At 41.8% G+C, this 25,173-nt stretch overlaps 2 protein-coding genes across 2 annotated transcripts; one reads left to right on the top strand and one right to left on the bottom strand.

Annotated features, from left to right (window-relative positions):
- Positions 1 to 738: 738 nt before the first annotated feature.
- LOC135713961 (MKRN2 opposite strand protein) lies at positions 739 to 25,173 on the bottom strand. Its single transcript, XM_065237188.1, has 4 exons — positions 24,948 to 25,173; positions 1,383 to 1,518; positions 938 to 1,330; positions 739 to 871 (listed from the first exon to the last, which is right to left on the bottom strand). The coding sequence occupies exons 2-4, from the start codon at positions 1,514 to 1,516 to the stop codon at positions 739 to 741; spliced, it is 660 nt and encodes a 219-aa protein (XP_065093260.1). The 5' UTR covers positions 1,517 to 1,518; positions 24,948 to 25,173.
- eys (eyes shut) lies at positions 16,964 to 23,895 on the top strand. The gene is made up of 7 exons (XM_065237202.1): positions 16,964 to 17,178; positions 17,850 to 17,998; positions 18,625 to 20,659; positions 20,714 to 20,989; positions 21,045 to 21,556; positions 21,616 to 23,661; positions 23,723 to 23,895. The coding sequence occupies exons 1-7, from the start codon at positions 16,964 to 16,966 to the stop codon at positions 23,875 to 23,877; spliced, it is 5,388 nt and encodes a 1,795-aa protein (XP_065093274.1). The 3' UTR covers positions 23,878 to 23,895.

Genomic DNA, 25,173 nt, shown 5'->3' with positions numbered 1-25,173 from the left:
CACTCTTGCGATAAAATATTACGGAATGTTTGTTCATTTAATAAATTACTAAAAATCAGCTTTTTCAGAAATTTCTGACCTTCAACCAACTTAGGTGGTTTCTTGTTTATGATTAAAATCAACTATACACTATTCATCTACAAATTATCTGCTCAATTGGCACGAAAACAACCAAGACATCGCGGTAAGTGGACTTCCTCACCCACTGCACTATTCGGGGGATTCCTGGAAAAAGATAGACGTGCATTTATTTTATAAAGAGATTAGCTACCTGCAAACAAGTATAAAAAATTTATTGATACCTCGCGAAATTCATCATTCCGATGGGATTGAGTGGGGTAAAAAATACAAGCAATTTTATCACTGTACGATCCGCTCAAAAATTCCGTCCATTTTCACTGACAACTTTTAATAAAATTCACTTTTCACTGCGTACGACAAAATTATCAACACAAAAAGGCACGCTTTTGAAGCTTTTGACTGATGTTCCACGTGTGATAAAAAATAACAGTTTGTTAAATAAATTTTAAGTGAGGACAAGCTTTCAAAAGCTATTGCCGAAATAATTGACCACAAGAGAGAATTTATGTTTACAGAACATATAATTAATAGTCCGCTAAAAAAGTATCGAACGTCGAGAATGCGATTTCGAAGTTTTGAGGAAGGGTTTTTTTTTTCTAATGCAGTAATACAACAAGTCTGAGAAGATTCAATAGTTACATAATCTGTATTAGATTACTATATTTCCTGTTGATCACAATTATTGATTATTTCTGACCAGAATCCACATTCTTTGATTCTTCTGAAAATGGTTATATACTTGGCTGCGTATGCAGTTTTAGGCACTACAAAATTGGTGGAGAAGGTTCCCCTAAAAACAGAATCAGAAAATTCAGTTCAATTAGCATTTAAGAAAATTAAAATATACATTTCTTACCTATCATTAACAAATTCTGCATAGTCCTCATACTTCAAGAGCCGAAGAAAGTCAAGCACAAAACTATAGCAATTCATCCGATCTTCATCGTATTTCCTTCGCCTCCAATCTCCCTTCTCTATTACGTCCCGGAGTGTTTGATCCCACTCGTTGTACCACGATTCTGGTACTTGCATGATCAACAAACATTGCCGCCATTGGGCTTTGTCCACCTGTTTGGACAAAGTCCAGAGCAAACCAGGACTATCGAATTCAACTATCGAACCACAGGAATCCGTTAGCGCTATGTGCAGGTTGGTGCTGTTTTGAAAGTTGCTGAGAAAATCGCCACAGGACGATCGAAGAACGACCGAACATGGAGACTGCGTTGCGTTCACAAATGGGTAGGGTAATCTGATGGAATCAAAAGGTATTAGGCTTGAAAAAGTGGGTCTTAAAAACTTACGTGAAGGGAAGGAATTCGTCCGATTGTGCAAAGGCTTGCATGCAAACTGGGCATTGCGAGGGAACTGAAAATACGAAAAATTTTCTACCGCAATGTTTGAAACACACAACGTCCGGATCTCTGTTGAGCGTCATGCCTGAAATGTTAAAAAAAAATATGTTAGTTTATATGTTGTATTAAAACTGTGACAGAAATTTTTTTTTTTTTTTTTTTTTTTTTTTTTTGGGACTTTAACCGCTGTTACGGTCATTCATCCCATGAAGAAGTAGTGTTTATTTCAATTTAGATCGCTATGTTACAGCAAATTTAATAAATTAGTGTGTCTTAAGAATTTGACTAACTTTTTCTCTTCTCTTTCATCGGGGCTCAGGATATCTCCAATTGTTGATCGAAGGCCGCACTCCTGTCGTTGAACCTCGTATGCTCTGCAATCTAGAAGTATGTGTGGCACAGTTACTGCTTCCCCGCATGCTTGACAACGATTACTCTCTTGGTTGAACAAGTGTTGGTGTGTTAGCTTCGTATGACCTATGCGAAGGCGACTGAGTGCTCTCCTTTCGGTCGCCCCGTGTCTGTCCGGCCACTTCAAAGTTGATGATTTTATGGACCTTAGGAATGATGTATTATTGTTTCTCCACTTGTGGTCCCAGTCTTCGCGGATTTTGATTTTACAGCTACGAATAACATCTTCACTTGGCACCTCACTAATCGTTCCACCACCATTTTCTTCCTCCGAGTCTTCTGCTTTGGCTAGTGCATCCGCTTTCTCATTTCCTGCTATTCCTACGTGTCCTGGTATCCAACAAAAGGTCACTGATTTGTTAGCTATACCTTCCTCAATAGCCTGCACCCACGGATGACGGGATTGTCCATTTTGTAGTGCTTGTAGAACGCTGGCGGAGTCCGTGAAAATGACAGCATCTGAGTTTTCCGAACAAAGGTTTGTGACGGCATACAGGATTGCCATGGCTTCTGCCGAAAAGATCGAACATTCCTTTGGAAGGTTTCTGCTAATATTTATATTATCACAGGCGATCCCGAATCCAACGTGTTCATGAGTAACTGACCCATCAGTAAAAATGTGTTGATATGTCATGTACTTTGTTGCGCACGTCGCTAGGAATAGCTGTTGTGCTTTGGCAGGTGCGTCACCAACTTTGTATTGCGATTTTATACACCAATCGATGTTGGGACATAGGGCGTTCCACGCTCTATCTCCGATGCGGTGAAGTGTGGCGATTTTCGGGAGCGGTTTACCAGTGAGTTTTGTGTAGGCCGCTGTTGCTCTGTTTATTGATGGAAAACAGCTGTCTGTTGAGTTTTCATTTACGGATGATGGAGGAAAAAGCTTGCTGATTTTTTCTGTCATGCGGACGGTTTTGCTGATAACGTTAAGGACCAATACGTGTTCAAAAGGAAGTTGTCCTGATTCAGCCATAATGGAGTCTATTGGACTAGTTCGGAAAGCCCCAGAGGATTCTCGAATAGCCGTGTTATAGAGAGGTTGCATATTTTGGATGTTTGTGCTACTACCGCCGTTGACAAATGTCATCCCGAAAAGGAGTTTCGGTAGCAGTACCGCATTGGAAATCTGTAGCAAAGTTTTCCTCGTACCACCATTCTTTCTGTTGCCCACAACCTTTAGGAGATTCAAAATGTTTTGCGTGGATCGTCGCATAGATGCTGCATGGCATTTGAAGTTTAGTCTTCTGTCAACGATAACGCCGAGGATTCTGGTATACTGCACTTCAGGTACCTCTGTATTATTGATTAAGACTGGGGGTAATACGGGGTGTTTACGCTTCTTACACAAATGCATGAAGCTTGATTTTTCTGCCGAAATGGACATTTGTGTTTGTTCCGCCCAGATCCCAAGCGATGATGCAGCTTCTTGAAGTTTCCGCCTAGCCTGCCTTGCATCCTCGTCGATAGCCAAAATCAAAACATCGTCAGCGTACACAAAAATTTGTAGCCCTCTAGGTATTTTCTCGAAAACCGATTCCATCAGCACAAGAAACAATGTAACAGAAAGGATTGATCCCTGTGGGACTCCGGTCGCCTGGGTTTTTCGTGACGACAAGCAATCACCTACAGCCACCCGAAAGCACCTGTTGGTTAGGAAATTCATAATGAACTGTAGCATTCGACCTTTGATGCCCCAGTTTACCAAAGTCGTCGTTATTTTATTTCTGTTAGCTTTATCATATGCCTTTTGCAGGTCTATCATCAAGACCTCACAGTGCTTTCCTTCATCAAAAGGTTGACGGATAGTTTTCTCTAGCGAAGCCAGATGGGTATCCACGCCTCTTCCTTTTCGAAAAGCAAATTGATTTTGATTAAAGTGACGGTGTTGCTCGATGTACTCCACCAGCCGTCGGTTGATCATACGCTCCATAGTTTTGCTGAAGCAACTCAACAGCGTGATTGGACGTTGATTGCCTAGTTTTTTAGGATCCTTTCCCGGTTTTGGTAGTGGAACTACTATCCCTTCTTTCCATGATTCTGGGATAGCACCGGAACACCATATTCTATTGATCGCTTCTAACACTTGAATTTTGATACGGAATGGTAAGTGACGGAGCATTTGGTAGCTAATATTGTCCGGTCCTACTGACGTGTTTCCTCCTTTGTCTAGCGCCCAGAAGAATTCCTCCACGCTGAAATCTTTGTTGAATGGATCGTTCTGGTCATTGATGAGGTCTTCATTCACAATTCCATCGACTGATGAACCAGATTCGGGAAATTGAGATACCGATTCAAAGAAACTAGCCAGGTGCTCTGAAATCTGAACGGGATCATCGATTGTATTTTCGTTAACGATTAGCACTGGATTTATGAAGATTCTTCTACCACGTAAAGCGTTCACCTTTCGCCACATTTCACTGCTGGGTGTTTGAGGATTGAAACCAGCTACGAATGTATCCCAAGATGTCTTCTTAGCTTCCTTGACCACTTTTCTCGATGCGTTGCGCGCCATCTGGAACTCCTTCAATGCTTGTTGTTTGCGGGGGTCATCATCGTTGATGCGTTTAAGTGCACGTAGTTTTTTTCGCCTCGTCTTTACCGCTGTTTTGACTTCGTTGTTCCACCAAGGTACTGCTCTGTTGCCTATCCTTCCCAATGTCCTAGGTATTGAATGTTCTGCTGCATAAACGATATTCTCGCTTAGTTCTTCAGCTGAGTAGGTTTGGTTTCGGTGGATACGCTCTAGCAGAATATTCTCATATTCTGGCCAATCAGCTTGTTCGTAGATCCATCGCCTTCGACAACGCGTTTTCGGCATTGTAATTGATGAGCTGACGATCACAGGGAAATGGTCACTCGTCCCGTTATCTGCGTCTACCTGCCACTGTAGTTTTGAAACGATTTCTGGTGATGCGATCGTAAGATCGATTGCGGAGGTAGCACCATTTCTAGGGTCTAGTCGCGTGTGTTCCCCGGTATTGAGGATGGTAAGGTTGTGTTGAGCTGTAATGTTTTCAACAATCGCTCCTTTTGCATCGTTTTTACAGCTGCCCCAAAGCGAGCTATGCGAATTGAAATCACCCATAAGGACAATGGGTGGTGGTAGTTCAGACACAAGACGCTCCAGTTCTATTTCCAACTGTTTAGGGGGCATGTGGCATGGAATGTAGACTGATGCGTACGTGGCTTTGATTGGGTGATCCACTTGGGCAGCTACCGCTTGTAAATCTGCGTTCACTCGAAGAAATTTATGCGGGACTGTGTGATGGACAGCGAGTCCTACTCCGTTCTGTGAGCTGGAAGAAGGTCCTGGTCGGATTGACCACTTATACTCGGCACGATGGAATTTGTTCATAATCTGTACTTTGGTGAGTCGTGTCTCCTGTACGGCGATCACAGTAGGAAGGTATTCAGCGACAATTAGCTGCAACTCTGCATAACGTTCCTTAAGGCCGTTGACATTCCATTGTACCGCGATGCAACGTTTTGTGGGATTATCCTCATTGTTTCTTCCCGAGTTTGCAGCGTAGGCACCACTTCTAAGGTGGAGGTTGTTCGAATAGCTGAAACCAGGAAAGGGTGACGCGGTAGTGGTGAAGGGTTGACTGGGGGGTATTGAATTTGAAATGGTACTTGCCTTGGGGGTAGTACGATCCACGTCGACTGCCGCCAGGGGCTCATCGGGTAAGCCCGGAACATCCCTGGTCAGGGTCGACGTGGAAGGCCTCGCGCTTGGCGAATCTGCTGCTTCGTTTGTTTTTGTGGTGTGAAGGTTGTTCGGCTGCTTTCCTATTGGTTGGCTCACAATACTGTTTATTGGTAGATGTGGTTGATGTGGTTCTGCAGTCGTTCCAAAAGTCCTCTGAGCTGATGTATTATCGATGGCTTCAACAGGAAGACCGGAGATGGGATGAGACGTTAGTTTATTGACGGCCTTGTCTACTATCCCCGGTACGACCTCTGCCTGTTCAGGCAGTGGAGGGGCTACTTTCATCTCTTCCCCTCCAAATTGAAGAAACGTATCGTTGGCATGCATTTCGGGAAGAGTGGCACTGTTACGAAATTCCAGATCGATTTCTTCATTTGTTGTTTGATGATTTTGTGTCAGATCCATAAATAGTTACGTAGTGATAGGTAGGGTCATTCCATTGGTGTTGCCAGGGGTCATGTATAGCTTGGTTCACACGTGGTTTAGGCTGTCTAACTGTCTATCTCAGCCATTTCATCGTCTGAAAAGTTTCGCATAGACAAATCGTCAGTTGCGTTAGTATGTAGAGTAGTGTCGCTTTCGTCGTTGCTGAATGATAAATTCAGTTCTTCACTTTTGTGAAGTTTTGGAGGTTTTCCGGAAAGCTTGGGGACGGTTCTTTTCTTATGTGCATTCTGTGAATCTTTTTCGGCATCCTTATTGTTACTTTGCAGTTCGCTTCGCTTTTGTGACCTAGTCAAAATACGATGGTTCTCTGTGGAGTTTGTTCCTGACGGCTGTTCCGGGATTTGTTTCTTTGACTGTGATTGGTCACGTAGATTTTTCTCTTGATTATGCTGCTGACTTTGTTGGACATGCTGCCTGAATTGTTCCTGTAACCTCTTTTGACCTTCCAGCACTTGGTTCAATGTTTGTTGAAGTTCTGTAACTTGTTTTCGTAGCTCCTGGTTTTCATTTAGCAGTAATTTATTAGCTTCATCCTTTTGTTTGACAAGATTGGTCAGTGCGATAATTTCGTCATTTTTCGCTTGGGCTTCGGTCAATCTTTGTTGCAGTGCATTTGCATACGTACCCTTAGATTTTGTCACTCTACTCTTGTACGCTTCTTTGGCTTCTGGGTATGTCAGGCCTTCGTCGGTTTTGATTTTTATTATTTCCACCTCAGTCTTATAAGCTGGACAGGAACGGTCGGCGGGCGAATGGTTCTGTTTGCAGTTTTTGCAGTAAGCTGGTTTGTCGCAGATTTCGGTTGATTCGTCTACATTGGAGCAATTTCGACATACGGTATTACCTTTGCACTTAGTTTTGGTATGACCGAAGGAGTAACATCTAAAACAAAGCATGGGTGAAGGGTAGAACACACGGGTTGCAACGCGCAAGGCACCGAACTTGACGTGTTTTGGTGGAACCGTTCCTTTGCACGTTAATATCATTGTTCCAGTGTTGATTAGACCTTCTTGAGTTCGACGAGAGATACGCCGTACATCCACAACACCCTGTTTCTCAAGATATTCCTTAATCTCTTCGATGTCAGTCTCAACCATATCCCAGCAAGTAACGACGCATCGGCATATGTTGCGCGTAGGGTGATAAGTTACCTGAACTGGTGTATCATCAGTTAACTTATTCATGTTGAGCAGCTTTTCGGCCTGGCTTCTGTTACGAACTTGAAGGGTGTATTTCGTCCCGCGAGATTCTGATATGGCTGAAGCAATAGGTCCTCCAGCTGCGAGCTCAATAGATATCCCTATCATGAGAGGTTTTCTTGGGAGTGGAGCATTGTTTATGCCCTGCAGCAACAAATACTCCGCATCGCCGTGCTTGTTATGTCTATCGATCCAGAGAGGCAAGGTGCGTCTATCTTTGTTTACATGGCTAGGACCGGGATTGCCTTGTATGTTTCCCGGGATGTCCGGTGGTTTGGTGATCGATGGATCAGCCATCCAGATCAGAGACTCCTGCTGCTCGCAGCAGCTAGGAGGTTGACTGATTGTTACAATCGAAAGCGAAGTTGAACTCTGCGGTCGTCAATGATGAAACAGGATTGTTGTTATTCTCGGGTGTTTGTTTTTATCTCCTCGTTTAGCTCATACACTATATAGTTTATTCACAGCGGTACACAACGCATACAGTCTTGCAAATCCACTGTGGGGATCGACACACAGATATCCCAGAGGTTTTCAATACTGTTTATTGTCTATGTACTTCTGAGCACTACAACTATCTTCTGTGTCTAACAATTGTACGATGGACACCAAATTGCAATTATTCAGATCGCATTTACGATAAAACCAGCACGAAATTTCAGTATCATCTAGTTTCGCTTGATAAACGGACCGTAGCTGCAGTTAGTTGGCTCGTACTCGGATTTTATTCTGAACAAGAACGCGGAAAATAATCGAAAATATAGCCGGAGTAAGCGCGCACGAGGTACACTCTGACAATGAATGTCTTTCACTGTGTGACAGAAATATCCACGCTATTAAGAAGCTTACTAATGTGTTAGCAGAACTCTTGCAAGTACGGGTTGATATTCTTGTGAGCTAAAAATTAAATACCCTCACACACATAGCATCATAGGCGGCCCCAATTATTGCAAATTGCCGATAAATCCGTTCGGGATCTTTCTCTCATAATACAACAATATATTATTTGCGCCTTAACCCCGGTATTCTCCAAAATTTACTGCAAAAATAGATCTGTATGGTACAGATACTGCAGGTACCAAATTCAATTTGGTTCTTTAGGGGTTTTGAGATAATTGCATATTCGTAATCTACATTATAGCATGAGCATGAGCATGATTGACCGCCCCCGGTTGCTACTATGTTATTGCCAGATCAGCTGTACTTCAGTGCTGTAAATTCTCAAAATCATTTGAACATTTTTGATGAAAATGAGAAAAGTAGCTAGGGTTAACTACCCCATTTCCGGCCTATTAAGCACAACCCGCACTTAGTCGTTCTTAATCTAGCGCAGTTTAGCACCAAACGGAATGTTATTATTACTCATGGCTTCCAAATTTATTTACCTTTCCGTACGTACCGTAATATTTGATAAAAAGAAACCAATAGTTGAGATATTGTCAAAAGTCTAACACTGCTTCTTGACGCCAAACTCGGCCTACGGATTCTAAACTCGGCCTAACGCTTTGAAACGCCATTGAAACGCCAATGAATTCACTTCGGCCTATCGGATGAAGATAAAAATTGATTCGGTCGGAGCACTTCTTTTGTTTTTGGGAATTATGGGTGCAAACCTTCATATCACGCGTTCTCATTGACTTCGTTCGGTAGCTTATTAACTAAAGTATCGTACCAAACGCATAATTGCCTTGTTAACTCTGAAATCATGGATTTATTTGAGGTTTTCTGCTCGATAGGCCCAAAATGAGCCATTAGGCCGAAGTAGTTCTCTACCCTATTCGCTATCAAAAGGGACCTCCTCCGAATGGGTGATATTAGTTGCTTAGTCATTTGACGAAGGCATGGATCATTCTCTTTTGAAAAACGCTATATATCATTCAATTGAGTGTAACCTACACATAAACGGAGCTCTGGTCGACATTCCGGCGAAAAAGCTAAGCCAACCCGACAGCAACCTGACTTCTACCAAACCCCAACTCGATGTTTACCCGACATTGACCCGACATAAACCCAAAATTGACCCGACAAGAACACGACATTGGGTCGACATCGACCTTAAATTAGACTTACATTGATCCGACATCGGGTCGACTTGTCTGTTCGGGACCATTTTGCTGGATTTCTTCCATACTCCACTGTCGTATATCAAATGATAGTGAGTGACTCAATTGACAGTGACAATGAGCTTCGAATGAGAAAGGGTCATGGTCATGTGAGAATTCGTTTACACAGAATTGATTGAATGGTTGCATTGGTTCATCTTCAATCGAATGATATGAAAATTTACAGCACTGCTGTACTTGCCATATTCGTAATCTACATTATAAATGGAACAGAAATCCAAAATGTCATCAATTTTAAAGCACTGGAACTACAGTGCTTTCCCGATTTTGTCAGCTCCCGATTTTGTCTACCCCCGATTTCGTCACCTTTTTTCCCAATTTTGTCAGCCTGAAGATTTTGCTGAACTTTTTGGTTTTTAAGCATAAATTCTCAATCATTTCGCTCCAAATCACAACAATAACAGAGGTAACTCAAATAAACCTCCATTATTGTGACACAGCACAGCTGTATCGAGTCCCTCCCGATATATGTAACTAGATGGCGGATAGAGCTGGGATGGCTGCAATACAAGTTATGGGCAGATACCCCATTCAAGAAGAAGGTTTCGTGATCGCCAAAATTAACGGAATATTAATATGCAGTTGCTATGCACCCGATGAAAGATGGAGTAGTTCCATGAGACGCTGGTTGGACTTACCGAAGAGCTGATGGGACGAAGACCGGTATAGTCATCGGAGGAGACTTCAATGCTTAGGCAGTGGAGTGGGAAAACAGATGTACCAACGCAAGAGGGCACATTCTGCTGGAGGCTCTGGCGAAGCTGGAAATTAGGCTGTTCAATGAAGGCACCACCAGCACTTTTCGCAGAGATGGCCGGGAATCCATTATCGACGTCATTTTATGCGGACTGCAGTCCGTCGCTGGTGAAAAGCATGAATTGGAAAGTGTGTGAAGGATATACCCATAGTGACCATCAGGCAATCCGATATGACATCGGCCAACGGAATCCTGCGGCCGTACAGAAGACGAGAATTTGCGACCTGACGTGGAAGACAAGTTGACAGAATCGTTAGGGAGAGCATGTGACACGACCATGCCGAGAAAACTGAAGGTAAATAACAGACGGTCTCCAGCTTACTGCTGCAATGAGGCAAATAGCACCCTCCGCGCTAGTTGTCTCAGAGCCAGAAGACGTGTTCAGACAACAAGAACAGAAGCAGACAGAGAGGAACGTAGAGGAATGTTCCGAGCACATAAACGAGAGATAACGCAGAGCAAATCAAACTGCCACTGCCAACGACGCACACCGTGTCGTGATGACGAAGATCATATGTCAAGTCATGCCCGCTGAAATGTGCTTAGAGAACCTGAAAGTCATCGTGGAAGGACTTTCCTCGAAGCACGATCCAACGACCTGGCCACCTACATCGTACGGAGACGGAGAGGGAGATAACGACGAATTCACCAACGAGCAACTCGTACAGTGACTGCTAGATACACTCGGAAAACTCTTGGAGAGGATCATTCTAAACAGGCTGACGAAATGCACGGAGAGTGAGCAAGGATTGTCGGAGAGGCAGTTCAGATTTCGAAAAGGAAGAGCAAAAGTGGATAGGAGATCGATATTACGCCGTGATAACGATCGACGTCAAGAATGCGTTCAACAGCTCCAACAGCTACGAGCCAAATATGGGACAGAGATCGATTAGGATCACGGTTAGAATTCCACAAGGCTCCATCCTTGGTCCAACGCTCTGGAACGTGATTTAAAACGGCGGTCTAACGCTGAAGCTACCCAAACGAGTTGAGATCGTTGGATTTGCGGACGACGTCGTCTTACGGTAACAGGCAAGACGCTGAAATAGATGGAAATGTTGACGACCGAGGCGGTCGACATGATTGGAAACCTAATGCGTGGAACGAAGCTGCAGATAGCCCACAACAAAAGCGAGGCTCACTCCAGCAGGCTTGGGTTCAATCCCAGTCGGCGCCACCGGGATGTTCTGAGGCTTAACATCTCTTACCACGTCTTCTTTCGGATGGTAAGTAAAGCCGTTGGTTCCCGGTTTATGAGTTTATGGATCGATAGGTAGGGTCCAAGTGTGGGAGCTGCCTCCCTGGCGTCGGTAGCATTGGTGCTGTCGATTTGTTAGTTTTGTGTCAAACAGTGGTTATCTTGCTATAAATTTTGATTTAAAAATCGATATGGAAGTAAATGGGATCGAAGAAATATCGTTGTGGTCAGAAAACGAAGCTCTTTCAGATGATGTATAGTAATCGATATATTTTTCAAAATTAATGAACCAAATTGTTACTACAATTAATTATTTTCCTTACACATCAAAATTGGTCGCTAATTGCCTAATTAAGAAATTCGAAGAATACATTCAGACTCTCATAGGATATTTCATTAGTTACGCCAATAGATTAATGAATAAACAGAATTTAGTTAAAACATGTTCATTGAACATCGAATACAGCCATTTAAAATCCAAGTTTAGAAAGGTTTGGCAGGCCTGCTCTAAAGGAAAATAGTTGCAGCTGAATGTGTCAAAACATCGTCAACCTTGCATTTCGGTTTTCATAATAACTGATAAATTCTCAGATAAATTTCTATTAGTTTTAGGAAAGGCGTGTTGATCGGAAATCCATAACAAATCCTTGGCACTTGACGGTGTTTGTCGTCGTCGGTGAGGTTGCCATCATGGTGAGTATATACATGGTGATACAGCTTTGCCACTAAATGGGCGAGGAGGTCGCGGGGGGGGGGGGGGGGAGCGAGGGAATGCGGTTTTAGAGCAAATTGTAAACAAACTCGGTCGCTGTCCCATACAAAAACCCAACAAAGCTGAATAATGAATTTGACACATTAGAACACCTATATGTAGTCACCTTGGTTGCCACCGGAATCGAAACTTAGTAACAGCAAGTTAAACGAAAACTCAATCGTAAAAGTTTTGTGATAAGGGGAAATGGATGTAATCTCGGCCTAAATGCCCCTAATTTGGGCCCATACATAAATTCAGCAATCGGCTAAATTTTCAAATGCGACCAAAAATATCCATTAGTACAGTCCCAATGACGCGTTCATCTAGATAAAATTGATAAATAGCTGATTTTTAGCGATGGGCCCAACATTAGAGCCATTTCCCTTATAAAGAGCGCTCCTGGAGTAAAGTTTAGTACAGACTTGCAATTACTCATTACAGCTAAAATGCTAATTTTTGGAATTATGAAACTATGAGATACTATAATGATTTGTAAGAAGCAAGAATGGGTGGTAAAGTTTGTGTATGACACACACAATTTATCAATTTTGCTTTCAGAAGGTCACAACTAGGTATTTTATGATCTCTGATTGCTCGCTCATCGCGTTGCTCATCGTTACAGCTAATCGCTATTATGACCCTCTGAAAGATAAATTAACATGTTTTATGTATCATACAAATACATTACCTTCACTTCTTGCATCTTGTCAATAAGAATTACCATTAAAATCTTTCATAGCTTCATAAATCCGAAAATAAGCATTTTAGCTGTAATGAGCATTTGCAAGCTTGAGTGTAGATAACATTAATCAGTTGCAGGGATGTTACAAGATTTTCAAAATTTGATCCGCGACATCCGTGATTTCTCAGAAGAAGTTTTTCAAGAGTAGTATGGAGGAAATTATAAGAGAATTCAATTTCAAGATCCTGGACACAGAAAAAGAAATGAAAAAATTAAAATTCTGGAACTTAGATTTTTTTTATTACATGTTTAGAAAATTGTATGATCCTGGTTTCAGAGAAATGTTCAAGGATCAGGGTGTTTTATTTAAAATTGAATATTCCGGACATAGAGGGAGGATTAGAGAGAGGACTAGAGTTCGTGAGAAGTTTTCAAGTTCCAAAACAAGAACCAATATTTGAAATTCCAAGCTTTGAAAGGTTGCGAAATTGAAATTAATCAAATGACTGATACTTCATTCTTCTAATTTCGGGACTTTGGCACTTGGAAAAGTTTCTAGATCATGTACTTGGAGTTGAAACTTTAAGGCTTTGATATTTAATGAGATCTTATGGTATTGATTGTAAAGCTGTCATGTTACCAAAAATAACATAACAATAACAGGCATAACATTAGATAACGGCACAAAAGCATTTGTAAACAAACTTTCTAGGGCCCTTTACACGCGAACCAAAGTACGCTTTGGACGTTATCATACTTGCAGACCGGTTTAAATGTGTGAGTTTAAATTAGAAGAACATTTGTGATGTATGGGTGCCCAAAGTGTGCATTTCTCGCTGTGCACTTGGATATCTGATTGCACACAAAGAGAGTAATGGAGAAAGAGAGCGCAAAAGCCCGCTCTCGCTCTCTTGTCAGTTGTGAATCTCTCAATTACCGATAGTTGCGCCGGAGCGCCTGTCAAAACTTATGAGCTTCCCCTGGTTCATTCTGATAGTGTTGTTCTTATGAATAAAGAGTTGATTAATTCAAGTTTGGTACCCAAGGGACTATGAATTTTTTCTAGATTTTGGCATTTTTTTGTATCAAAAAATGTTTTCGGAAGTGTTTGACGGATATTCTTTATTACACTTCAGCCGAAAGAGTTAGCTTTTTGATAAAAACGAGAATTCAAGCTGAACATTGCATTAGGTCTTAAGTAACATTGACAGACAGGGTTGCTTCCACTCACTTGCTATAAAAAATGATTTTCTGAATTTTTAAATCATTCGATGTTATAATGATATTTTGGATTTGTTAGATACAAGAAGCGGATGAAAGGCAAGTGTTTGACTCATAAAACCTGTCAATTTCGCTACCAGAGTGTTACAATAAGCGATTTTATGATTCGTGAATTTGACAGGTTTCATGTGTCAAACACTTGCCTTTCTTTTAGAGATGAACTAGCCTAAGGCTAAAAATCTCTTTAATAAAGAATTTTAAAAAAAAAAACTTGCCTTTCAACCTCTTCTTGTATCTAACAAGTACAAAATATGATTATAACATCTAATGATTTCAAAATTCAGAAAATCATGTTTTTATAGCAAGTGAGTGGAAGCAAGCCTGTTGACAGATTCTCTCCGTCGACTTTCTCTTTGTATCTCCACGGCCATGTAAATACATTCCCAAGTATTTTCAGCACACAGATCGATAAAAGAAGCTTTTATCTAGCATCTAAAACGACAAACACAACAAGAAATGGTTATGTGCTCAAGTTATTAACGAAATAGAAAGTTGAAGAAGAGAATCGATCAATATTACCTAGAACCTAATGCAATGTTCAGCTGGAATTAGTTAAGTTTTGCAATTCCTCCTACTTCGGTTAGCGCGAAAAGGGCCATACAAGTTTTGCTTATACAAGATGATAGGTTCTTCAAATGTTACGTTAGGTAGTGATTAATATAGTGATGGAGAATATGTCCCTCAAATTCATGGAGCATTGAAAAATAAAACAAAAACTAACATGTGTTGGTAAACTATATCGAACAAAGCTTGGTGCACAGGCAAACAAATGAGGCACACGACGCCTCTGAAAATGAGTAGACACCCTGCATAAGAAGAAGATGACAAAGGCATAAGATGCCCCGATAATTTCAAATAATATTGGTAGATAAACAACAGAGATACATCATCAATAACGACGGCAAGATTTGAGATTCGCAAAATCCACACCTGTTGAAACAGCACTGCAGTTGTTTTATTTAAATAATGCTGTAAAGTTAAGTGTCATAAATATTAGAAAAAAAACGTTTTTAAATATGTCAACAGGCAAATAAAAGTTTGAACACATTTTTATGTGGGTAGACGAGGGTTACACGCGATCTTTAGCCATACATACGAAGTACTTTGTGGTTATAGCCAAATGTACTCCTAATAGCTACGTTACATTTACATATTGTAAGATATTTTAACCAAATTTATGTTTTGACCCAATGTCATCCTTCATAAGGTTTGGAATATGTTTTATTTAATTTTGTAAAATGAGATCAAGTTCAATCAACCATTTCTAACAGCCGTGCTTAAAATTGTTGTCCTTACGTAAATGTGAATGTTGTTAGGTAGGACACATTTTATTTTCGGCAAGTAAAATTTAAAGCAGTTACGTATATTGAGTACTTTTTAAATATTTCTGGGAACTTACATTTTCAATGACAAAACCCAAATCCCGTGGCCCATTTCCAAACTTTCAATTAGCCCTAATACTCTATGCTCGAGAAAATTTCCAACCCAAAAGAATTCATCGACCAGACCAGGAATCGAATCCACCGCCTCCAGCTTGGCAATACCGTGCGTTTACTGACTAGGCAGTCTGAGGGGCTTGAGGTATTTGAACAAGTGTTCTCCCCTAAATTGTTTGAAATCGAAAATCCAATTACAATACAATTCTTTATTGACACTTCAATAGAGTATAACATATTTTGTAACCACTAGCTTTAACCGTCTACGTATCGCTATTCAAAGCTCACACACGCAAACTAATAACACCAACTGGTAGGAGAATGTTTCCTCTTCCAGTTTATAATTGATATTGTTTGTTTGCTTTTATTCTTGAGAAATCCGTGGTTTAAGCCATTGTTTGCAGTTTCACCCTATTCAGGATTAAATTGCATAGGGTGCGGCACCATTTCGGCAATCCTCCGTTTAAAACAGTCTTCCGACAGTCCCGTACATTTTTTTTACAGCATTTGTCGTTTAAATCGTGAGCAAAGAATGTTATGCATGAATTTTGGGTGTAGTTGTTTGTCTTCATTGTTTTTTATGCGTATGACGAAATGGTCCCCATATGCCAAAGTAGTGCTCCACACGATTGGTATCCAATCATTATCTGCAAATGTCATAAAATTTAAAATGCAGGCCCCTAATTTACAAAAAGATATATCAAATCACATTGGTAAAATTCTCCACCCTCTTCTACGCACACAAAACAATCAACTCGACAACAAGCATCGCGTGACATCATCAATCCTAACCACAAGAACCTGACCCGAAACCGAAACAGCGTGAAAAACGAGAATCCGTCTGTTCCAGGGTCTATTCATCGCACACGCTCAGCCTGTGACACGGTTTTCCACCTCAAACGAAGTGATTTTGTATCAGCTATTCAACTACTATCCGAAAATAAACCACCTACATAGAATATACATCACAGCACATGCTTTCCCTCTTGGTGGACTTCGCCATGCCGGCGAAATCCATTGCCGGTCAGAGTCAAAGTTGTTGCATGTTCTACATCTATTATCTATTACTCCAATATCAACAAAACCCCACACTCCAAGTCCTAGAGCTACTACGATCAGCTGGAAGTGGTTGGAAGTTGTTATATTCCGGTATCCATGGGTTACCACGAGTCGCCTACTGCAAGTATGGGTGAGTCAGCAACCACCCTTCGCGAGTAGTGTAGTGATTTCTCTCTACCGCCAGGACACGTTGGGGAACATGAACTAGGAATTTACGCATTCGGAGTCACGAAGCGAAACCTAGTACACCGTTGTCGACGAATGTTTACGGGCGGTAAATAGTTTTCTTCATCAAGAAGTAAGGTTCAGTCAAATTTTCTTCAGTCTCATCTGATTTTTTTTGGTAATGGAGTGAAAACTGCTTTATTATGAACGAAAATAAATCAAACGGATGGAATTTGTGTGCAATAAAGTTTTAAGGGGGTAAGAAAAGTAATACAAGTGTGATTGCGTAGAAAAGATTCATCGAAAATGGGTCACTCGGAAGTGAAAAATTGCTCAAGGAATCATCGTACAAAAATCTCCTGCAAATGGGCATGGAACTGCATGTCGATACGGATACACACAAATTTGTTCCTGCTACTTATTGGAATCGCTTCCGTTTCGGTTCTGAATCACACCGAGGCCGGATTTGCCTGCCTCAGCAATCCATGCATATACGGAGTATGCATCGACGATTTGAATACGTAAGTGTCCAGGGGAAAATTCCCCAAAACGAAGGGGGCCGCCATTGTGATTTTTTTTTTGTGAAAGGTTATTGGCTTCAGTTACATTCGGCTTAATATCAATTATCGTTATTAAAGTCTCATCAGTGAAAATGGGTCTGACAAGTGACAGACTAATTGCATCTACTCAACTAAAGTACATGGATTTCGATATTTCTAATACCAAGCACTCAAAAACAGTTGACTGTATAATCGATATTGATAGTTCGTAAAACTAGCTAGCTAATAACATAATTTACGTCCGAGTTCGGTGGCGCGTAAGGACTCGTGTGTCATGGCGCTTCACGTACTGCTGCATACCTTGCAGGCGCTTCTTCATTTCGGTTCATACGAGTGTTGGTTCTGATCGTAAAACACACAAACTTTCGTTCCGCGCTGCTCCCTTGGTTCCCATTCAGGAAATGTAGCCTCCTTCCCTATCCTATCTATGAGTGTAGTCACAAAATTCTCACCTGTGTGTGCAAGGATATAAATTATTTACAAACAAGGTAGCACGTAGCATAATTCGCGTGTTTGTAAGGAATTCCACCAAACCGTTCGCGATGATCCAATGAAGGGAAAAATGTAGCAAATTAACAGTTTTTCACTAAACTTTGTCTTCGTTGTTTTCTGTTCCCGTTTTATCCATTCAGTACATACTCATGTTACTGTATAGACGGGTACACCGGAATACACTGCCAAACGAACTGGGACGAATGCTGGTCGAATCCTTGTCGTAATGGGGGTACCTGTATCGATGGAATCGCAACGTACAACTGCACGTGCCTTGACGGTTTCATAGGTAAGTGAATTTGAAACTCGATTGGTAAAATTCAATACGTTCCTATTTTGGACCATCAACAAGCTCAGATGAAAGTAGGCAGGCATGGAAAATCATTTGCATTCATTTCATACATTCATTTGCCTCTAACTTTTTTCTTCAACAGCATTCCGCAAAATGGTGTACGGAGATTTTGTAGGTTTTGTTATCAACTACAACTTTTGCTAACAAGTCAAATCCGTATCTCTTATGCATGACGAACCAGAGCGAACAGAAGCCACTACTGTTTTTCAGTGAATGTATTTTACATTCACTGAAAAACAGTAACAAGTTCTGCCCGCTCTAGTTTGTGATGCATAAGATATACGGATTTGAGTTATGAGCAAAAGTTGTAGTTAATAACAAAACCTACAAAAGCTCTATACATCATTTTGCAGAATGCTGTTGATGAAAAAAGTTAGAGGCAAATAAATGTAAATCAATGTATGAAATTAATGCAAATGATTTTTTATTGCGAGCAACAGATGGCGTTAGTGTTCTCAGGGGAAGTATTAGACTTTAGGCTTACAACACTCTGTCCAAAATAGAAACACATTGAGGGTTTCGCCAAATCTCCTGAATGAGTAACTCACACTTTACGTTTTCAGGTCTCAATTGCGAAGAAAACTTCAATGAATGTCTCTCGAACCCATGCCAAAACGGAGGTAGTTGCTATGATCAAGACAATGCGTTCATCTGTAGCTGCGCTGCCGGTTTCGTCGGGGTATTCTGCGAGGAGGACGTCGCGGTGTGCGAAACGGGTGATCGCTGTCATAACGGTGGCGAATGCATAGAAGGACATGGCCTGGATTTCTCCTGTCAATGTGTAGAAGGTTACGAAGGGAAGTTTTGCGATGAGGAAACCAACGAATGCGAGTCATCGCCCTGCCAGAATGGAGGCGTTTGTATTGATAAATTCGCAAGCTATACATGTGCATGTACAATGGGATTCACTGGAACTAACTGTGAAGAGGAGATCATGTTTTGCGAAAGCTCGCCGTGTTCCAATCAGGCATTATGTTTGGTGGAAGAGAATGAACCCACATGCTACTGTGTGCCAGATTTTCATGGTGAACGTTGTGAATTTCAGTACAACGAGTGTCTGCTAGGACCTTTTCCCAAGTGTGTTAACGGAGGAACCTGTATAGATGGAATAGATGAATATTCCTGTTCCTGTCCACCGAGCTTTACTGGTACCAACTGCGAATGCTTAGTATTGGATGATTCCGAAGTGGATTGTAACTACACAGCTCCCGAGATGACGACTGTAGAGTATGTCACGACAACTGCTTGGTTTGAACCTAGCTTCAGCACTAGGTATGCTTTCAGTGGAGATCCTGATTCAAGTATGTCGTCGCAAGCTTGGAGTTCAAGTAGTGCAGATGGTTCAACGGTTCCATCTCTGTTTCTGAATACATCAGTAACCACATACCACCCCGGTATGACGAATGTTACATACACTTTACCAAGTGAAGCATCATTTTCTACAGGACCTATAACCATAGATACGACAATTCTTGAAGCTGCTGACAGACGAAGTACAGAGCCAACCAGTAGCACAGCTATAGACAATGAGGCTACACCTAAGGAGTTTTCTCCAAGTCCAGAGCAGCGATCTACTTTAGATGAGGAAATAGGAACAGATGCCACTACGACTTCTAAACCGGAAGAGGGAGTAACATATGAACAGGTCACCTTAACAACTTTAGCCGTCGATGATCAAAGAACAACTCAGCTACCAGACGAAGGTGATTTGATATCTACAATCATTAGGGATTTCTCAACTATTCAAGTTGATGATGCAGTTGTTATCACCACCAAGCCAAAGTATTCCACTCCTGACGGTGCATCTACTGAGTCGTTAGAATCCACCGTCATGGATGATAGAACAACAGAAGGTGGTATACCAACTGACGTTACAGTGAGGCCAATTCAGGAACCGAGACCTACATCCCCTTCGGAAATCGATGTAGAAACCTCAACGCCAGCTCGATCAACTGAAGTTCCAATCGTGGACGTTACGTTAACTCCGTTCTTCACCGAATCTCCGGGAAATGTTTCCTTATCCTCGCCACCGGAAGAACAAGCTACCAAACATACCTCTTCGTCAACACCTTCGTACGATACTTCTTCCTACATTCCATCTAGCTCTGTCGAAACAACGTCTTCCATTACTACTCCCACAATATCTACTAGACCCACCGATGTAATCATTACCGAGTGTGATGATAAGGTATGTGCCAATGGTGGCACCTGTTCGATGACCCCCAGCGGTATCAAGTGCCACTGCGATTTTCGCTACATCGGAACGTTCTGCGACATTCCGGTCAGCATTCAGAATGCTGCCTTTTCCAGAGACTCCTTCTTGAGACATATCATCTATCGGCGAAATGAAACCGAGTTCCAGAATGTTACCATCGCACAAATGCTGTCGATGAGTGTGCGATTCACAGCAAAGTTAACATCCAGGGAAGGATTGATCATGCTTGCGGCTGCCGAGGGAACAGAAGGTAGTCACTATGTGGCCCTGTTTTTGCACAAGGGATTGCTGCAGTTCCAGTTCTCCTGTGGACTTCAGACAATGTTGTTGAGTGAGATTGAAGGACCCGTCAACAATGGTTATGAGCTGCATATCAAAGTGGAGTGAGTTATCGAGGATGTCGGTAGTTATATGAACTGATTATGACTGTATTCTAGATTGAACTTCAACGATCGCCATACGCATTGCAATGCATCACTGCATATGAATGAAACATTAGCCATGAGTGGTGAACAACCAACATGGCTGATGAATTTGGATCCATATGATGAATACACCACTACAACTAATCCTATCAAACATAGTTGGTTACATCTAGGTGGTCGGCCAATCAAGACAATGTATACATTGAGCCATAACATTTCCCGCTATCAAGGATTCACCGGGTGTATTTACGAGTTGGCAGTCAACCGAAACCCGATTGCAATTTTCGAGTAAGATTGTACACTTCAAAACATCGTGCTTTCCTTAACCAATCAATATTTTCAGGAGCGCTGAAGATGCCTACAAAATCTACGAATGTACTTCGCTGGCATGTTTGTCCAGTCCGTGCAGAAACGGAGCCATCTGTATCGAAGAGGACAGTTTCAATTTGGAAAAGCGTTACAAACCGAATAATCAAGCGAACTGGAGCTGTAAATGTGCTTTTGGATACATGGGCAAGACTTGTGAGCGGTCGATTTGTGATAACAATCCATGCAAATATGGCGGAACTTGCGTTACCTTTCCAGAAAGTGGGTATCTATGTCTATGCCCGTATGGCAAGCATGGGCATCTCTGCGAACATGATTTGGACATTCTGCAACCATCGTTCTTCGGAAGCATTAAAGGACTATCATCGTATGTGGCTTATCCTGTCTCATTTTCCCTGGAAGATCGATTTGAGTTTAGTTTCAAAATCATACCAACGACCATTTCGCAAATTTCTCTCCTCGCTTTTGTTGGACAACTGGATGAGTACGCTGACAAGAGTGATCACTTTTCAGTGAGTTTCATTCAAGGTATGTTGTCTAGTCTACTCTTCAAAGAAATTCTCTCAACGCGTCACCTCTACTTTCAGGATTCATTCTCGTCACGTGGAATCTGGGAAGTGGTCCACGCAGAATTTTCACTCAGCAACCTGTTCACGTGCAACCTGCGCGGCCTACTACCATCAACGTAGGCAGAAATGGCCGACTAGCTTGGCTATCGATCGACGGAAAAGTCAATATATCCGGAAACTCTCCGGGTAGCAGTAGCAAACTGAATGTATCTCCACACTTGTACATCGGAGGTCATGAGCAGGCCAACTTCTCTAATCTACCGCATGATCTACCGCTACATTCCGGATTCCAGGGTTGCCTGTTCGACATTAACATCGTTGCCGGACCGGTTCACATCCCCCTTCAACACATCGGAGGAATGCGTGGACGTAGCGTCGGTCAATGTGGAACTAAGGAATGCCATCGCCATGCTTGTCAGAACAATGGAGCTTGCCTACAGCATGGTTCCACGTTCACCTGTATCTGCCAGGAGGATTGGAATGGATTGTTGTGCTCGCAGAAGAATAATCCATGCGATGAGAGCAATAAATGCGCAGTCGAATCAAGTTGCTTCCCTTTGATCTCCGGCTACGAATGTGATTGTCCATTTGGAAAGATTGGTAAACGCTGTGAGGCCAATCTCAAATATCTCAGTGATGTGTCTTTTTCTGGACGAAGATCTTACCTAGCACTCAAATGGCCGGCGGTCGGTAGTGACTACTCTTACCTAGAGAACGAAGTTCGATATGAGAAGATTGTTCAACCGTCTAGTTTAATGGCCCAGAACCATTCAATTTTGTTGAAGTCCATCAGAGAACTGGACAAAATCAATGATGTCCTGAAGGTCAACCATAACGATACTGCAAACAACCTGCAGTACGCACATACGCTAACTACTCGGTCGGAGAACTATCGTCAGCTGAAGATTCGTTATCTCTCCATTGAGCTGCAGGTTCGACCCCTCTCCGAAAAAGGATTGCTCATGTTCGTCAGAACGTTCGATTCTAACGAACAAAAACAAGGCTTCATCAGCCTTAGCCTTCAAGGAGGCGTGATCGAATATCGCGTATCATCTGCCCAGATGCAGACTTCTATCGTTCGAAGTAACCACGTCCTTGCGATTGGCGAATGGCATAACATCAAAATCATCAAGTACGGAAAACGGCTCACCCTGTGGGTTGAAGGTAAGAGCACTTCAATGCTGGGATCTGTTCGTGAAGAATTCATCAATCCAAACACAAGAGTATACTTCGGCGGTCTACCAGACTTGTCACAGTTGCCGTTCGATGCGATATCTGGGTTTCCGATTCCGTTTAGAGGCTGCATCAGAAATGTCAATCTCAACGGTACCCGAGTTACCTTAAACGAAAGCAGTATTTTGGAGGCGAGGAATGCTAATGACTGTGACGGTACACCTTGCGGAGGTGACCTTTGTACAAAGGGCGGCCTCTGCTGGTTGGATGAATACTCCCAGCCACATTGCAAATGTCCAGAATACTCCAAGGGAGCGAATTGTGAGATCCAGGAATCTTGTGAGATAGTGAAGTGCAGAAATAATGGACAGTGTATGAAGAATGGTCGCTGCAGTTGTGCGATAGGATGGACCGGATACTACTGTGAAATAGCAACGACCAAATTTTCTGCCTTGGGATTCAACGATAGGAGCTACATTCTAATACCTTCTCAAAAGATTAAGATGAAAGACAAGCGAAACGGTGAATCGAACAGTTTCAGTCCTCGATTGGAACTGCAGATTTCATTCAATATTTCCACCCTCGACGACGGAGTCGTGTTTTGGACAACCGATAAAAATTCTAGATATTTTGGCGTAGGTGTACAAAATGGATTTATCACTGCGGCGAGCAATATGGTGCAGGAAGCGGAGAATTTAACCACTATTTCAAACCCATGGGAAGCTTACGTTGCTGATGGGGACTGGCACAATATTAGGATCGAGACTGAAAACGGAATCGTACAGGTACTGGTGGACGGGCATCCGCTGTTTTCGGAACTCAGAGTAATTTCGGATGTTAAAAATACTGAGGCTGACCAAAGATATACCTCCGATGAAGCTACGTATCTAGGTGCAATCTGGTGATTTATAGGTGAATGAATTTAGATTGATACAATTCACGTATTTTTCAGGAGGTTTCCCCGATGAAGATATTCAGAATAGAACGTTCGGTAGATTCGGAAGCCCTTTCAACGGTTGCATTCAAAACATCTATCTGGGGAACAACATCGATGAGCTGGATTATATGGCGTACCAGGGAGCAAATATCAACGAATGCGAACTTTAAGGTTGTTTACGCATCGATTCATCAAACTACGAAGACACTTTCCCTTTACCTAACAGTTGAGCATTACATATCCATATATATATATAGTTTTTCAGGTAGCAAAATAATTATGTCATGTAACTAGTTTCGCACAAGTACATATAGGAGAGCGAAGAAGAGATCGTCGTTAAAATCGTCTAGAAGAAAATCAATGAAAAGATTGAGTCGCATTTCAAACTATTTCGTCGGAGTATTAATCAATTTGGCAAGTAAGGTATCGTCAAACTAGTGTACTGCTGAAGTGTTGATTGTAAATTTCGTAAATAAATCTGGATAGAATGTCGAAAATTGTGTTTTACTGGAAGACAAAAAATATCTAGCTTAGGTCATGAGGTTAAAATCTGAGATCACATAAATAGGGTAACTCGTTTTTAGCTACTACTTTACTTCGCGCAACGATTTTGACCTAGAAATTGCACGAACAAAACGAATTTGAACCTTTTATTTATGACGTGTGAAAGTTCCAAGTCTTAAACTGGAACATCCACTGACTTATGTCGTTTTCGTTTTTGCTACACTACACCGGTGTAGTGTAAGCAGCAATAGGCGCGAGTCATTGACAGCTTATCATCATTTGTTTGTAAACAAAGGTGCAACCGATAAGGCTTTTTACGAGACGTTTCGAGTCAGCTGTTTTTTTTTCTGATTACCTATTTTGACGTTTACCAGCGGGCCGATTTGTTGACATACTACGACCAAAATCAAAACAAAAACATCAGACGTAAACAATAACAATGCCTCGAGCGCGTTCGAGTGGCCCGCCAGGAACTGTCATCAAGACGTCACATAAAATAGCTTATAGCTACACCCTGAATTCGGCCCCGGTGTAGCTACACCGCAAAAACGAAAACGACATAATAGCGAATTGCGAAATCGAACTTTTTTCAAGTCGAACCACAACCTGAGCTAGGCTTTAAACACAAACGAGCAAACTGACGTTTGTCAGAAAACAAGCAGACCCACTCTTGATACCCGATCTAGGTTGGAACTGAATAATAAACGAATTCGTAGTAACTAAAGATTTCACTCACCGATAATATCCTCGAAAAAAAAATCACAAGAAAAAATACACTCCAAAAATCTCCGTTAATCAACACCCAACTCTGGAGTAGTTGAAAGTTCGACCCTGATTTGATGTTCCGTGCCGGTGGCACACAGTGCAACTGGAACGGTACTTTGCGTATCCGCAGCCGAAGGATGATGATACCGAACGGTATATTCCGTAAATTTTATCAATGAAAAACTAGCAAATCCGTC

Source organism: Ochlerotatus camptorhynchus, unplaced genomic scaffold, assembly GCF_037179485.1.
Source record: "Ochlerotatus camptorhynchus isolate MF236.1 unplaced genomic scaffold, CSIRO-AGI_Acam_v1.1 ptg000598l, whole genome shotgun sequence".
NCBI lineage: Eukaryota > Metazoa > Arthropoda > Insecta > Diptera > Culicidae > Ochlerotatus > Ochlerotatus camptorhynchus.
Note: the sequence above shows the minus strand (reverse complement) of the source record. Positions and strands in the feature narration are given on the sequence as shown.

Coding starts and splice junctions, on each gene's coding strand:
- LOC135713961 (XM_065237188.1), bottom strand. CDS start 1,516: ATGACGCTCAACAGAGATCCGGACGTTGTGTGTTTCAAACATTGCGGT. Junction 1,331..1,382: donor GACGAATTCCTTCCCTTCAC/GTAAGTTTTTAA, acceptor TGATTCCATCAG/ATTACCCTACCCATTTGTGA. Junction 872..937: donor GCAGAATTTGTTAATGATAG/GTAAGAAATGTA, acceptor TTCTGTTTTTAG/GGGAACCTTCTCCACCAATT.
- eys (XM_065237202.1), top strand. CDS start 16,964: ATGGGTCACTCGGAAGTGAAAAATTGCTCAAGGAATCATCGTACAAAA. Junction 17,999..18,624: donor GTGCCTTGACGGTTTCATAG/GTAAGTGAATTT, acceptor TTACGTTTTCAG/GTCTCAATTGCGAAGAAAAC. Junction 21,557..21,615: donor TTCAGTGAGTTTCATTCAAG/GTATGTTGTCTA, acceptor CTCTACTTTCAG/GATTCATTCTCGTCACGTGG.